General features: G+C 38.1%; 1 protein-coding gene across 1 annotated transcript in view; it reads right to left on the bottom strand.

Moving 5' to 3' along the window:
• The window catches only part of DAPK1 (death associated protein kinase 1), a 117148-nt gene extending 101475 nt beyond the window's left edge, over window positions 1–15673 (bottom strand). The window contains exons 1-2 of the mRNA XM_075211075.1: window positions 15495–15673; window positions 12842–12999 (exon numbers count right to left, since the gene is read on the bottom strand). Of these exons, the coding sequence (XP_075067176.1) occupies window positions 12842–12903 (62 nt within the window). The 5' untranslated portion in view covers window positions 12904–12999; window positions 15495–15673. The remainder of the gene's footprint in view (window positions 1–12841; window positions 13000–15494) is intronic.
• Window positions 15674–17827: the final 2154 nt, after the last annotated feature.

Below are 17827 nucleotides of genomic sequence, written 5' to 3'. Positions count from 1 at the left end.
TTCAAAATGCTGTAATTTAATGGAATAAACCAAATAAACACAAAAAAGGTACATACACAGGGACAATACTGAAGGGGTTAAATGCGTAATTCTAAAGTAAAAAGTTTAGTATAAGACTGCCACCATGAAGTAAAACACATTAAAAAACAAAAAAAAAGTAAATTATCTGCCCATAAGGGCAAATAATTTACGAAATAAAAAAGAACAACAAAAGGATGGTGACCAATTACAGTCTAGTAAATGTGGTTTAACTCTAAGAAGGAATTCAATTGTCCACAGAACAACACCACGATGTTCGGCTGCGCACATTTACAAGAACTACAGTGTCGTAACATTGCAGATTTTCCTGCACACCGCTGCATGGATGAAAGAATAGTTTTTGATGTTACATCACCGCAGAGGGTCTTTGCAACTATAACAGAGGCACATCGCAGACAACTGAATTCCCCCATAACAGCCCAAATAACACCACTATACACAAGGACACACAAAACGTTGACTTGGGTTTGCGTCAAGTCACTTTCAACATTGCCTTCAGCATTTACAAGTGTTAATCCTCGGTATATTATAATGGAGTTCTACAGGAGAGCTCATTAGGTACATAGTACACTATGCTGCATGGTTCCTATCAGCACGTGCTTCAAAAATGGTGTTACAAGCCAGGATAAAGTACAAGGTTTTGTCTACACTTTCAACATTCAATCATTCAACACCCGTGTGTATGAGCCCTTATTTGCAAAAGCAGAATGTAGAATAGAAGGTGCACAATATGATCCATGAAAAGAAACTCCTCTACAACACAAATACGGGTAATTTTCCTTTCTCTTTCTTTGTCACTAAAGGTGTCCTTGCTATTTACTATATTTGTGAAATGTTCCAAACCTTTTTTTAAAGCTATTTATTATGGGATAAACATGGCCTATGCAGCTGCAGTGCAGCAGTACTTCTAACACCCACCTAATCCTAGCTAAATATATGCCTTGTTCAGCTAACTGACATACTGCGCATATATATTAATTGCCATTTTTAAACCACTTCGTGTTTGCCATTTTAAAGTTATATTTAGTTCATTTTGTGAAAAGTACTAAAAGCAGCAATGAAATGCACAAAAGAATTATCATTTGCAGGTTACAGATAAGATATTCAAAATAAAAATGTGTTTTGCTTAAATTATCAAGCGACAGTTGTAGAGTTTCTTATACTAGTTCTTATATCATTATCCATAAGTTTCTGACTTTTATCTTGCTGAAACAGATCTTATGAATGTCAACAAAATGTGGCAAAAATATTATGCAACACGTATGCTTCATAGAGCACATATTAAAACTGCAGACCTTAAGCTATAAAAGGAGAGTGGTGCTTGAAATCATTGTTCTTCCTCTGTTAACCATGGTTATCTCTGCAAGGAAACACGTAGTCATCATTGCTTTGCACAAAAAGGTCTCCACAGGCAAGGATATTGCTGCTAGTAAGATTGCACCTAAATCAACCATTTATCGGATCATCAAGAACTTCAAGGAGAGAGGTTCAATAGTTGTGAAGAAGGATTCAGGGTGGCCAAGAACATCCAGCAAGTGCCAGGACCGTCTCCTAAAATTGAATCAGCTGTGGGATCGGGGCACCACCAGTGCAGGAATGACAGCAGGCAGGTGTGAGTGCATCTGCACGCACAGTGAGGCGAAGACTTTTGGAGGTTAGCCTGGTGTCAAGAAGGCCAGCACAGAAGCCACTTCTCTCCAGAATAAACACCAGGGACCGACTAATATTCTGCAAAAGGTACAGGGATTGGACTGCTGAGGACTTGGGTAAAGTCATTTTCTCTGATGAATCCCCTTTCAGATTGTTTGGGGCATCTGGAAAAATGTTTGTCTGGAGAAGGAAAGGTGAGCGCTACCATCAGTCCTGTGTCATGCCAACAGTAAAGCATCCTGAGACCATTCATGTGTGGGGTTGCTTTTCAGCCAAGGGAGTGGGCTCACTCACAATTTTGCCTAAGAACTCAGCCACGAATAAAGAATGCTACCAAAACATCCTCCAAGAGCAACTTCTCCCAACCATTCAAGAACAGTTTGGTGACGAAAAATGCCTTTTCCAGCATGATGCCATCCTTGCCATAAGGCAAAAGTGATAACCAAGTGGCTCTGGGATCAAAACATCAAAATTTTGGGTCCACTGCCAGGAAACTCCCCAGACCTTAATCCCATTAAGAACTTGTGATCAATCCTCAAGAGGCGGGTGGACAAAGAAAAACCCACAAATTCTGGCAAACTCCAAGCATTGATTAGGCAAGAATGGGCGGCCATCAATCAGTATGGGGCCCAGAAGTTTATTGACAGCATGCCAGGGCGAATTGCAGAGGTCAAAAAGAAGTATCAAAATATTGACTCTTTGCATAAACTTAATGTAATTGTCAATAAAAGCCTTTGACACTTATGAAATGCTGGTAATTTTACTTCAGTATACCATAGCATCATCTGACAAAAAGGTCTAAAAACACTGAATAATCAAACTGTCATTCTCATAACTTGGCCATGAGTGTACACTGCTGTTCTGGGCCACTGTGAATAGCTATACCTTAAATTAGATATTGTGTACCCTCCCATTTGTGCAACAATGCCCAAAACAAATTGTTTATGGACTTGAGCAAAGCATGTATGACAAGACATAAAAATCATTTGCTTTAAATCAAAGTAAGAAAAGTTTACATAAAATAATTTTTGCTTCCTTTTTAAAGTACAGTAAAAAAGACGGTCTCCCAATGTTTGAACTGTACAACAGCAGCAAGTGTAGAATCAAGGAAGATCTAATCTTTGTGTGTTTTATACAGTGAACAGTGGTTTACACTTGGGGCTAGACAGGGACTAAAAAGCAGCCCTGGCATACAAAGCTTTGCCTTGGAAAATGATGTCACAAAGGGGTACAACTGGTGCCCATGTCTACCCATTGGCACCACTGCTGACCCAGTAGGGTAGTGGGAGCAGAGTGCAGAAATGAAAGCCGCTATTGTTGTATTAGAAGGGGGTCATTTTATCAAATGTTATGCTCTAGGGCACATCAGCTCTGCTACAAAATGCCAGATTTGCCGGACTGACATTTAGGGTCTGTTTATTCTGTTGGCATGAGTTAGTGTACAACTTCCGCTACAGAACTGCCTACGTACTGAGAATCACCAGAGATGGAGTTCAGCAATACCAATGGCTAAACATCCCTGTCCTTATCTCTACCAGTACAGGCTATTTCATCTGCCCCTGCATTACGTTACAGAATACAAGAAATGTCTGAAGCAAATTACATAATATCATAAAAGAACATTGCAAAACAATTATTAATGCTGCGCATTAAGTAATAATTACACACATTCATATCTACCATCAAATGAATTCCCCCTATTTTTTTTTTTTTATTCCAATGATTCACAAAATATTGCAGTAAATAGGTGAGAGACCACAGCACGAATACACAAGAGCATTACTACTTGCTCATTTACTCTCTTATTCCCGGGAAGACCACTCAGAGAATGACACCATCATGGAATGGAAAAGTTATGCTGCTAACAGAATGTGATTGCAATTTAAGCCATTGCATCTCCTGGTATAATTAAACTCTCGAGACAGCAAGAGCTGTTATTAGCACTACAAGATTACAGTGCAGCTTTCTTTTAGAACTGCCCAAAAAGTGTATTTGAAGAAAAAAAAAAAAAATACCCAAAAAAATATTTTTATCAAACAGTGCCATATGGAAGACATTATACAGGGCCATTTCCTCAATTTTATGGGAACAGAAACTGGCTCACAAACAGGTTACCACAAAAAAAAATCATTGGTATATTATTTTATTTTCTGCCATTTACGTTTCATATTCAAAACAGAAAACGGCCACAACCTTCAAGCCTTCAATTTTGTAATCCTGGTACACACGCACTGTAGAGCTTACAGAGATCGTGAATTTGAGGACAGAATCTCAAGAAATGTTATGTACAAATACGCACCCTAATTTAATTATTTTGGGCATGATTAATGCAGTCGTCCTGTGAACTCACACCGACAGGTTGTGAACATTGGTCAACCACATATTCATCCATCAGTCTCTCTTAAAGAGACATATTTACTATTACAGGAACTTTCAAAGTAGTTTGGTAAGGCAACACATAGTGGGACACAACTAAAAAGCCAAAATGTATAAGAAACTAGAACTCTCCTAGTGGACTGGTCACAGGAGTATAGAGACATTAGATACTATACCCTCCTGCCTATGGGATCCCACATATGAAAAGTTCCTCATTCTCTCCTTCCAAACTCCACTATCCTTGTCTTATAATATAACGGGTCACTGACTAGTTTAATTATCCAATCCCTGCAATTGAGATGAAGTGTGTCCAAGATCAATGTACAGCCACAGTTTAGATTTTGTTTTAATTGGATTTTAAGGGTAGTACTCTTTCCCTTGTTGGTTGTACCGTTACATCTTCTGCTCTTCCTGGGGTGTGGGAGTGTAAAGGTTGCATTTCTAATAAATACAAATGTGCACTTCTATGTAATATGATTGGAGAGTTTAGTACAATGATTTTGGTTTTCTTATGGGAACCTTGAACAATATGCTACTTGGGAAGGTCCATGTTTTACAGACAATATAGTAGGATAAAGCTTACTCTCATAGGAAAACATAATTACATTTAGCCCAATAGACCATACTTGCACTGGGTGTCAGTTTCAATATAGACTGCAAAACAGAACGTTACAGTGATCTCTGCCCCTATGAATGCATTGCTATTAATGGCTATATATTTCATAGGGGAAGACTTTCACTTAACACGTATTGCACTATGTGGAACAAACATCCGCTTTTTTTAATTTTTTATTTAAAAGACAAAAGTACAGCTTGAAGTAAGTAGAATAGTATGAATAATGTCTCTTAGATGAGTAGAAGAAGCAATGTATTTTTGTTTACAGTTTGCACAATGTGGTCACACCCCTCTTGCACCACAGTTGTCAGTTCTTTACATTCGTTAAATACTTATGGTAGAGCACAATACTTATATAGTGGATTTCATGTACAAGTTCCTGTAAGTTCCTGTATAATAGTACAATATATATATATATATATATATCTATAGCCTTTTTATATATTTTATAGGACAACATTAACTTTGTGCTTATTCGAGCGACCTGCCCATAACCATTCACATTATGTGACACATCGCTCCAGCAGTCATGTGTCTCGGTGACTGTCGCTTAAGAACGTTATGCTGAGGCTGCTGTTCAAGTGTAGAACTTTCCAGCCCACAACCACAGAGTTAACAAGATAGGGCAGCAGTTTTAAGTGATAAAACAAAAGGACTTACATAATGTAACTACCAGAGAGATAGCCCGCATCACCCCCGTCACAAAGGCTCCGATACAGAGTGTGGTGTAGCATGTGAAGGACACTGCCAAGATTTAGTGACTTACTGCCAAATGGAAGACACCTTAGAGAAATCTCTCAATTACAATTCTTACTTCAAACCACATTATAAAGGAGAGTAATCTAGCGGACAAGGACTTGAACAATCAAACGTCTCTATACATCACTCTGTGGTGTTATACATTGATATGAAAAACAGCTCTCGTTTGTCTTGCTTTATAGATTTTAAAATTTAACTACAATACTTCTAAAAACATGTATTTTAAACTGCATTATCTAGAGAAAAAGTTCAATGCTTCAAAACTAACCTTGAGTAAATAAGATTGTCGGTGGGACATTTTTTCTTTAACCAGTTTCGATTTTATTGTCTCTCGCACCTGCTCTATTTTTACGACTGCTAACATTGCAGCGTCTGCAGCAAAATGGCCTGGGACCTGACCCAAAAGGGAAAGTTTTGGGGGTTTTTTTTATGAAAATTAGAACATTCAAAACGTACATGAATACAAATATTTAACAAAACGCCTAAAAAAATAAAAAGTAACTGAGACACAACTTAGGGGTATATTTACTAAACTGAGGGTTTGAAAAAGTGTAGATGTTGCCTATAGGAACCAATCAGATTCTAGCTGTCATTTATTTAGTATATTCTACTAAATGACAGCTAGAATCTGATTGGTTGCTATAGGTAACATCTTCACTTTTTCAAACCCGCAGCTTAGTAAATCTAGCCCTTAGTCTCCCTTAACACCTGCAAGTGCTAAATATGCATTCCAACAAAGAATAGTCAGGTGGAAATTGCACCAATTATGGTTTTTACTATATGAATGATCAAACTAGGCTGAGGAAGTCAGGTGGAAATTGTACCAATTATGGTTTTTACTATATGAATAATCAAACTAGGCTGAGGAAATCAGTTTAAGCTTCAGACTATAGAAGTACACCCAAAATATATCCCCTGTTAGTCTTCTAATCTGATATATACATCATCTGCCATTAATTAAACCAGTGCTGCACCCCTTGTTTAGCTGGGACACAAGGCTTTTGTGTGCCATTGTCCTGGGACCCAAATAGAGTTGTTTCACAATAGAATGTACTGTACATCTGACAATCAGGATTTTGTTGTATTTGATGATTATTGTTTGTGGATTAACAGTTCATTTCTCAAGACAACCTTTAAAGAGATATTCTTAAGGTCCAGGCAATTTGGAATTAAAAAATAGTGAAACATAACAAAATGTATGTCTAGATGACAGCCAGTCTTAAGGTATGTAATCAGAGATGGCTGTACATCTCCCTGTCTCAGGAAACGTAATCACATCTCCCTGTTGTGTGTTACTCGCTCTAAGTTCTCTAAAAAGTTAAATCAGCGCTGGCAAAATTGTATACCAATTACTGTGCCAAGGCATCTGACTTTCTAAGTTTGTTTTGTTTGTTTTTTTTAGATGCTAGACTGGGCATGTTTTATACAAACAGATAATAAAAAGTTAGCAAACAGAAGTAGATATGTGGAGGTTGCCACTGGTATAATGTCAAACAAAACCAAAATAGGGTATGGTGTTGAAAAACAAGGGAGCCTAAATGATGATCTTTTGCGTTATAAAATGTGGAATTCGTTACTGATCATAATAAAGAGAAAATGGGCTAGATTTACTAAGCTGCGGGTTTGAAAAAGTGGGGATGTTGCCTATAGCAACCAATCAGATTCTAGCTGTCATTTATTTCGTACTTTCTACAAAATGACAGCTAGAATCTGATTGGTTGCTATAGGCAACATCCCCACTTTTTCAAACCCGCAGTTTAGTAAATCTAGCCCTATGTCTTGAAAGCTTGTCATGAATAATTAACCGTTAGTCCAATTAAAAAAATATTACTTCTGGACTCAACTTTGTACTTTAATTCAATTGAACTAATATAATTATAACTACTTTATTATAATAAAATATGTAATAGCTCATTATAGATTTGGTATTATAGGTTTCACAGTAAACATCAAAGAGTTGCAGTTAAACACGCATACAGCATTCATAGACATAACAGACAGACAATCTATTACCTTCTGCTTGTAACGATAAAAATTCTTCTAAATTACATACACCAAAAGGATTACATAATGATTACAATTGTGCTGCAATAAGTTGCAACCACAATCAGGAATTGGATCAATATAGTGCAAAGCATTTATGAATATATAATGCTGATCTAATGAAAAAAGGTCTATAATACTATTGCAGACAATAAATGATACTGCAATAAAACAAGTGCAAAGTGCGTGCATTTTCGCTTCCTCATCCCGATCATAAACGTACACAGCATTCCATAGAGACTATTCACAACCTTTACTGAACCACTCCAAGAGCTAGACATGTGACTTTAAACAAATATTACATTTAAAAAACAAAAAACAAAACACACACACACACACACACACACACACACACAAAAGCTGAGTAGATGTAAAAGCAACTCTTTAACTTAAAATGTTATGGGTCATGTTTGGTTGACATGTGGATTTAAAACACCCCCACAATATTTCCCTTCTAAGAAGAAGTTTGGCAAACAGCAAAGCATTGTGTAGAAAGTTACAGTGAACACAAAAGGGTATATTTACTACACTGCAGGTTTGAAAAAGTGGAGATGTTGCCTATAGCCAGATTCTAGTTCGTATTTATTTAGTACATTCTACAAAATGACAGCTAGAATCTGATTGGTTGCTATAGGCAACATCTCCACTTTTTCAAGCCCGCAGTTTATTAAATATACCATTTTGTGTCTTAGGTTCCCATCATTTAGGTCTATGTGCAGGCAAATTGCAACTTTGAGTTAAACATGTGGGTACACACACAGCACCTAATCTGTCCCACTAGTCTTTCTTATATTGAATCTTTACAATATTCACCTGGAGCATACTGGGAGTTTCTGTGTTGGGCACATAGAATATAATTCAATTGGGGTTATTTACAAACAAACAGAAAAAAATGCATACATCTATAACAAATTGTTTTTACATTTGCTTTAATTGTTTCAGTTTCACTAAAGTGATGTAAGCTAATTGCTGTTTGCTTGCTACAGATTACTAAATATTGGCACTGCTGTGTTTTGTTAGTAAATAGCTTAAGCCACAACTGCTTAATTCTCATAATACTAATATGGTGCCTCAGGAGTACTACAACTCCTAGGAAACCCTCTGGCTTTGTACAGATAAAGGAATGATAAATAAACATAAAATCAGTTACATGAATAACACCTGTCCATTATATCTCGAGACTTAATAGTATTTCCATGTTATTTGATTAAATGCTTATTTCAGTTGAGATGCAGTTTATAAACATATTACTATGTTTCTTTAATAAACATTGGGGCTGACATTATTCACGTGTATTTAGAGAAGAATTAGATTTTGTAGATTTCTTGACACCCTGCTCCTTAAACTGGGAAGCCAAACTATTAAATAGATATAAGCAGAGGGACACACTTTGAAAATATGCAGCAAAGGAATCCTCAGCTTGCAGTCATCCACAGCCTCGCTTGTAGTACATAGCAACACATTATGTCAAGACAACCAACTACGTTAACAAGGTAATCTTTATATTCCCTATTTATTTCCAAACACGAGTGAACTGACAATGATTTACCACAGCTGATGAAAAACATAAAATCCACAAATTAACATGGATTTACCTAGCTGAGGCAGATGCAGTATCAATGTGGTTTATCATAAGTCATACCTGTCACCCAAACCGCAGTAAAGCAGTTTAAATACTGAACATTGCATAACCATTTTGACAGTAAATCATTAAAACATAAGTTTTTTCTCAACATATCTCAAAATACTCAACAAATAAAAATCATAAACCGTTATCTAGTCTACAGAGTCCAAATTATAAGTTTCACAATACTATGTGTTAATTTAAAAAGTTCTTAGCCTACATATGTACACGCTTCATAATATCACAATCATATAAAAGATTTAATGTTGACTGAATTATCCGGGGCTGGATAATACATTACAAACTAACATTACAATTAAAGAACTCGGTGGCCTTTCATGGGAAGGATACAACAGAATAAATATAAGAATAATAACTGATAATTGAACTGTAATTTTTACAGATAGAACATGAATAAAATCACAGGCTGTGTGTCATTACAGTATTTTTTCTATATAATAAATTATGTTTTCAGTATATATCTGATGATCAACAAAATTTTCATCTACACAGATTTTAGTGCCAATATATTATCACTGTGCATATCACTAGGTACAGTCTACTAGGAGTAGGTATGCCAGATAGTACTTTTTCAATGAATATAATGCAGCATATAGTGGGGGTGTGGGGTGGGGGCAGCAGTAATTGGTTCTGTCTGGGGGACCTGGAAATCAACTAGAGGAGAGCTACTGTAAATGAATCACCCAGTGTACTGTTGTGGGAGTACTGTAGTCTGAGTAATGGGGGAGAGAATGGCCTGCTGGGACTCCTCAGTTTCTGTTTAATATATAAAATATCTCTCATTGGTGTTTAAAGGTGTTCTGTTTAACAGTCAGTCATGTAGAACAGTGCATTTTCCACTATGGAACAACGACATTGTGTGCATCTTACGGTCTCAGTTATGACCTTGCAGAAGTCCTAAGGTTCTCACAATTAGGGTGAAATTTGCTTTTGAAGAGTCGATATTTGGGTTTATCTAGCACATACGCTACAGGACTCCATTGCTCTAGGGTTTCTCTCTAGCAGTCAAACCCTTCATTCAAGAGCTTCTCATCCATGTAGGACTGAAATGACCAGTTCCTTTAGATTAAAGTTTTCTGAACTTAAAAGTGCCTTGTTCATGCAAGTCCATAATCACTTTTTAAGTTAACTTTTTAATAGTCATTCCTATGTGTGGACGTTTTTCAAACCGATAGATGAATGTAAACTCACAGAAAAGGGGCATCAAGAACCAGCTGGCAGTTTAAAAAAAGAAAACCTATCTGAGCAGGAGAGATCCCAGCTAATTCCACCCAACACTAAAATGTTATCACCAAATGAAGTTTTTATTAGTATTCTTCCTTTCTGACTTTCCTCTTTCTGACAGAAGCACTGAAAATATAGAGGCATCATACACAAGCTGAGGAAAGACACAGGTTCGTCACACATTCTAACATCCACATTTTATTTTACCTCTGGGGTATGACAGGTCTGCTTTAATGATTAGTAAGGACTTGTACCATTGGGTATTTTAACATGCAACTGGGATCAGTTGCTATGTGCTGTGCTCAGCATTTGGTGAATGCACTTTAAGCAGAAGCATTAAATAATATTTTAAATGGAATAAGCATACTTAGGATCATTTTTGTAAATGTTTAATACACCAACAAAATATAACAAGCAGCAATCAAAACCTATCAATTACTTGCAGGGTTGATCAGTTTCACATAGGAATTAATAATCCCTATATTCACTTCCTTTCCAAGTTTGATCAATATATGCTAAACACAGCGCAATTGGCCAGACATCAGACTCATGATTTCCGTTACCAAGGAGTCTGTAAGCCAGTCATATTCATCAGTACAGTGCCACTCACACTTACACCCTGCTTATATGACACAAGGTGGAGATGCCAACCTCACTAACCTCTACAGTATTTTTTAAATAACGGGGTTGGCCAGACAGCATGCTGGACAAATGAATCCAAGTATAAACAACTGAGTATTTTCAGATACATTTGCATCAATAATACAGAATACTTCATATATTCATGTCTAGTAAGGTTTACTACCCATATGAAGGTGTCCTGCACCACAAGCACAAGCAGCGCTATCACAAGGTGTTGGATGATACACAAGTGGATCATTCTCTAGTAACCACAAACCATTTCTTACTCCTATTTGCCCTATGCTGACAGAGATATATGGGTTTTTGGAAAAATGGATTTTATTGTATTAAATAACGAATTCAGAATCACTTCAGTTCTGCAGTTAAATTTGTATTCTTATCTAAAACAACTCCAGTATGTCCTTGTTTTCAGGCTGTATTAAGGACTTTGGTACTTTGAATGAGGAATGCAAAGAATGACCTACTGACAGCATCACAGGTTTTACAAGAAGAGTTAACTGAAATCTCTCCTTACGCTTGAATTTGAGAAATAAACATTCTTCCAAAAATGTTATCTTAAAGTTAGCCTTAAGCTAGGTACACACTACAGAATTTTCCACCAACTTTTTATGCCGATCGATTTTACATGCGATCGATGGTCTGATCGCTCGGTCCATGGACTGCATACAGACTAGCCTTGTTTAGGACCATAAAGGGAAGAGCGGACTTCCCTTTAGCGACTTTTTACAGCCATGTTGTCGTGAGCAATGACTAATTTCATACTCACTGTTGTGGATTGGTCGGAAGTTTATACACACTACACAGCGGAAACGAGATTGGAACGAAAATATTAAACGGTACGACCAACCAAATGAGGCGACAATCGTCCATTTGGGCAGACTTTCGACCATCGTGTCACTACACACACTGACCGGACTTTTAAACGAGTGGTCGTAAGTTGGCTGTTTGAGCCGATTATTGGACGAAAACAGTGTAGTGTGTACCCAGCTTAAGTCTTGCTTTGTGGTCTAACACAAATGTGATTAACACTTAAAACAGTTACCAAAACCACCCAACAAAAAAAAGACATGAATACTTTCTGCCTGTTGTGTATCAATTCATTTCAGTAGCAGATGATTTATGAATATGGCACACCGTAAAACTCAAAAAAGTTATATTAATAGACGCTTTATGGAAGAACTGAAGGTTTTAATCCCTCCCAGGACTGATAACACCAAGCATGTTGCCACTTTCTCTTAATGGTAAAACTGTGTTCAATAATCACAAGCGACAACAGTTATACTGCAAAGTTCACGGACAATGAATGATAGGGAATGCAGTGCAATTAAATATTATTAGCATATACAGCAAGCATACCAATGCAATGGAATGACCTTAATCCACAACGTAAGAGTTTTCATTAATAAGCATCATATTAATGTCTGTCTGAATGAATAGCATAAAGAAAGAAGAAAAAAAAAAAGAAAAGGTCAAACGTTATTTGTATAAGGAACCTCACAAGTGTGTAACAGCTGGAGTATTACTATATAATTTTCACATGAATCACTTGAGTATTGCTTAACCAATTTTCAACGGTTTTCCTATTACCAGTGAAAAGTGCAATCATCATTATACATAATTCGTACAGTGGCTGTGGAACAGAGTTCTGTCAATCAAAATATACAGTCCATATCAGTGTGATTCTTACACATGTCTGAACAACCACTGATGAGCACACAGAGCAATAGCCTTCGTCTTACTCAAAGTAAGAAAGTGGCTTTCTTTCCAAAGCACAATTGCTTCTAAATCTTCTCAGTCTGCTCAAATACAAAAATGCAATTTTTACTGCTATAATTGTCATTTCATACCTTCCAAGCTCTTCGCCAATCTCATAATAATCCTCCACGTTTTCCTGCCTAAACACTGTCATGGTGTCTCAATGCTCCGTGTAAACCAGCTGACTTATACACCTGGAAGTCATCACCACACAGTCGGATAGCTGGGATCTATAGACATCTTACATTTCCTGCATGGGAAAAGAAAGCAGGGGCTGTTATGCTGCATCATTGCATACACAAGTGTTTAGCTGAAAACTCTTAAATAAGTTGGCACAGACTTGAGTTACAATATGAAGCTTTCAAAAGCAGTATATCCACCTTTACTGCTCATTAGGTATGAAACTAGGGAAGATAAGCTAAACCAGAAAATCTTACTCTCCTCCAATTTGGAAGGTCCCCCAGCGCCTGTAACAATCCTGAGCAGGAGATCCTCTACTCCAACATGATAGTGGATGATTGGGTAGCTCACTGAGAAGGGTTTTTAAGAACCCCACTATCAGTTTGAAAAAAAGCCTGTCTGAGCAGGAGAGAGGTCTTCTACTGATGCATCAGACCTGCTGAATTGAAGGACTGCAGATAACATTTTCTGCTTTCACTTGTCTTACCTAATTTCACCAAAAACTAAAATCTTATCACCAATTTGAAGTTTGAACAACTGTCTGTATTTGTAACATAAGTAATAAGGGATTCTAGCAACCATAATCCAGGAAAACCTGGAGTAACGGGCTCCAGACTGAAGGATTTTGATGCTCTGACAATGCTTGTATGTGATGTATATTGACAGTCTCAAAAAAATAAAATCAACTATCTACAATGATTAATTATCATAAGAAACTATCTTAAAATATGCACAGAAAAAAGTTGTGTACTTTTAAACTGCCCAACCGAATAGCTCAAATCAGATAGCCAGTAAAGGCTATCACTTTAACTCCAATTGTTCCTGTTTGTATCAACAGCTTGCAAACCTAGGCTACTAGCACACCCCTTTTCGGTAGGATTGACAAAGTGTTCTATGCAGTGAAGAGTAGCCAACAAATATTAAAGTAAGAACCAACACACTGTCAACAAAGAGAATTTATTTTGCATTATTGTAAAGCAAATTAGCATTGCCAACATGTCATTGTGAACATGCTCAAGGAGCTAAACAGACATTGGTATATAGAAAATATGCAAAGTATTGACATGTTTTACATAGATTGCAAATGAGAACCAAAGAGTTTCACTTCCCTCCTCTACCTTATGGTGTTTTCATGATATATGCATTAGCCTCTCTCACAGTTTTCACCTTCCTCTTATGCATTTTGTCGCCAACGAACATGCCCAAATAATAATAAAATGGTTGTATACAAAGAATAGAAAAATACTGGCCTGCCAGTATCAATTGTTGCTTTTTATATACTGTATTTGATCACTTTTCCTAGTGTGACAGATTCTTGAATTAGTTCACTGTCAAATGGTGTACTGCAAGTATGACACAATAACTGTGGAATTAATGATAAATAGAAAGTTGTTGAAGATATTTTGAAAGTAAAAAGTGTTATTCTGAAGGTGTTCTAAAAGTCAATGTACTTACGTCGTAATTTGACACTTAAAGTATTGTATATCAACATCAATGGTATGTTAAGTGTTCTATTTATTTATGTATTTCCATTCCACATAATTCCCACTCGACTGTCAGTTTATACGGGTATATGCACTTAACAACAAAAGCTACAACTGTGTATGTATTTATTATATATATGCAAATTTCCATTTCGATGTGTATATATATATATATATATATATATATATATATATATATATATATATATATATATATATCTCTATCACACACACACACACTGTATGTAGCACAGGACACTATTTTCTGCTATTAGTTCTCTTAAATAAAAAAAACAACTATGTAATCACACAAAAGGAAATCACAACCATACTAAATCCCTCAAAATGTATCAGCAGAGCTGAAACATGCATCAGGAAGTCAGTAGCAGTAGCCCATCCCTAGAAGCATGAAGCTAGCCACAAAGCTCTGCCTAGTGTAAGATTTTAACTATATCTACCACATGCAAATAATGGATATGGCACCTAGGTGCTCTCCTAAACATTTTGAAGGCTGGCCTGTGCCTGTCCATATCTGATTATGGCAACACAATTTATAGCTGACGCTAAAAAAAATTAAATAAATGTACACATGAAAACCAAATCCAAATCAAGGTGGCATTATCCGCACACTCTTATTACTGGGCAATATGTTTTGAGTCAGATAACTGAACAATAATATCTGATTTGCATAAAAGTATAACCAATAACGATTTTAACGTAGCGGTCACTTAATATTGACAGTAAAAACAGCAAACATCAATATTGAAATATAAAACTATTATGGACTAGAATTTAGAGCCCATGACATCACTACCCTTCAGAAAAGGAGTGCAGGAGGGTACGTCCACTGATCTCCCTGGACAGTGCAGCCTCAGCTGTCCCCGGTAGCATGTAAATGATAGTGGGGTAATACGCCGAATTATGTCCCGTGCTCATTAATAGGGGACCAGGTCTACAATGAAGCCCGGCCTTTTCTATCAGTGCCAACAGATAGGAGCCTGCCCCTTCTTCCCCGATCACCGAGGCAGCAGTAGCAACAGGGAAAGCTGGCTGAAGAATAGGAAGGGGAGCACTGGCTTACCAGACAACACTCGGTCGCCACACGGCTCGTCTGAGAACAGGACAGACCAAGGGACAATGCACAGGCACAACATGCGTCCAGCGATCACAGGCAGCAATCCAGAGGTGCAGAGTCTCCCTGGTATCCACAGCACGTCTACACAGAGCTGCCGGTGCTCACAATGACTGGGGAAGGAGGGGAAAGGCACTCGGAGGAGAGAGGGGCGGGGAGGAGGTGGCAGGCAGACACTAACGGGGAGGGGTAGGGAGGAAGAGAGAGAGAGAAAATGTGTCAGGTACTCACTGTGGGAAAGAGGAAAGAAATAGGGAGGTAAAACTGGGAGAGGAAGGAAAATGGACATAGTGTTTCTTATTACTACCTATTAACACAGATCAAATATTAATACGGCTGTCCTGGTTTTCTCAGGACTTTTTATTTCCCACCCTAAATCTTTAACTCACAATGCTTATTTTCCCATACCTTTGTTTTACCTTAGTTGGTACCCAAAAGGAAGATTGGGGTTGAGTTTATGGCTTCCACAGACTTAAGGTCCGATAGGTGTCCCCATCTTTCATTTCACAATTATGGGATCCCTAAATATTAATGATGCACACAGCGGGGGCAGGCTGGGCTGGAGGGCAAGGGGGCATTTGCCCCCCTGGGCCGGGCCCATAGTGGACTACCTTGGGCTGGATCACTGGGCCACCTGATTTTTTTTCTTTATGTAACCCCCTGTCACTGTGTGTAGTATGAGGTGCAAAGGGTACACAGTGCACCTCCTTCTCAAGCCCTGGCTAGCTGATGGGCATGGGTGTAAATGATCAGCGGGTCCCTGCACATGCAGGTGTTTCTTTGTAGTTAGTGGGACACAGGTAATGTCACTTTGTGATGCAGTGTAATAAGTCACAATCATTTGGGCGCCAGACCATCTCTATAACAAACTCAACTCTTTATTTACACTCCTCTTCCTCCAGCACGATAATCATAATGGTTGCAGCAATAAAGAAAAATATATACAGCTCCTCACTCTCTACAGCACAGTTCTTAATGTTATCCAGATATTAAATAACATAATTTACATGTCTCTTGCACTCCATACTCACTGCAGATCACCCTCCTCTGCAAGGGCACTCACATGGATGCTAATAGGCAGGCAGCTTCTCCTCCATGCAGCTCTGACACACTCTGTGTACCTCTCAACTGCAGCTCATCCCTCCTCTGCGGGGATGATGTCTCCTGTGCTCTGACACGTCACTCTGTGTACTCTCAGCCTCATGATCTGACACTACAGCTACCTTGCCTCTTGTAGCAGCCCTCACTCCAGGGCCTCTTCCATGAAGTGTCCCCCTCTCTCCTGGGTTATCTATAGTGGCATGACGTTCTCCCCCTCATCCAGGGCACACATTCCTTGCCCTGGCTCAGTCACCACGCTCAGACAGCCAGGCAATGCTGGGGGAGCCTGGGAGCTTTCTCTTTCACTCAGTCTCACAGGCTGGGCTGGGTTATCACCATGGTAACCAGTTTATGTAACTTCTTATAAACTTCTAGCTTACTCTCTAGGTGACCCCTCCTGTATTCACTGAAGTGCAGGGTTTTACTAGAACACCACTGGGGGGTGTTACATTTAAAATAGGCTGCTGAATCGAATCTTGCCCCCCGGGCCAACATTTACCAGCCCAACCCTGGTGCTCAGAAACAAATATGTAAAGTTGCAAAAGTGACTGTCAATGGTCTACAAAAGTTTTTCTTTTTAAACTAATGCTAATATACTTATAATGTTGTGATTTCAAGGCCGTATTTTCGGTTAGACAGTGCAAGCCTGGGCCACCTATAGGGAGGGCACATGCTGGGGGGCCAGTTATGTCGAGGGGCCCCACAGAAATTGTTTAGCCTGTGTGAGTATGCTTTGCATAAGTAGAAAGACAATAACAGCTTTGCTACTTCACTGTAGAACCAATATCTGCACTCAAAATTAACCAATACGCGATTATTTACTTTAGGGGGATCTTTAGGATGACCTATTGTAGCGTCCATCACATGTGCAAATTGGACATGTCATCATCATTTATTTATATAGCGCCAACATATTCCGTAGCGCTTTACAATTGGGGACAAACATAGTAAACTAATAAACAAACTGGGTAAAACAGACAAAGAGGTGAGAGGGCCCTGCTCACAAGCTTACAACATATGGTTGTTGCTATGGTAGCATTGGACACCATTTACTTGGGTATCTGGAAAAATGTAATGGGAACTTTGTAGACCAGGTAAACTGACAGCCAGAAGCCTGGAAACTACAAGCCAAAAATCCCCAGCCTTTAATGATAATAGAGCCTCTAGATATGGCCTATGAG

Source organism: Mixophyes fleayi, chromosome 1 (genome assembly GCF_038048845.1).
Source record: "Mixophyes fleayi isolate aMixFle1 chromosome 1, aMixFle1.hap1, whole genome shotgun sequence".
NCBI classification, from domain to species: domain Eukaryota; kingdom Metazoa; phylum Chordata; class Amphibia; order Anura; family Limnodynastidae; genus Mixophyes; species Mixophyes fleayi.
This window is presented reverse-complemented; position numbering and strand designations above follow the sequence as displayed.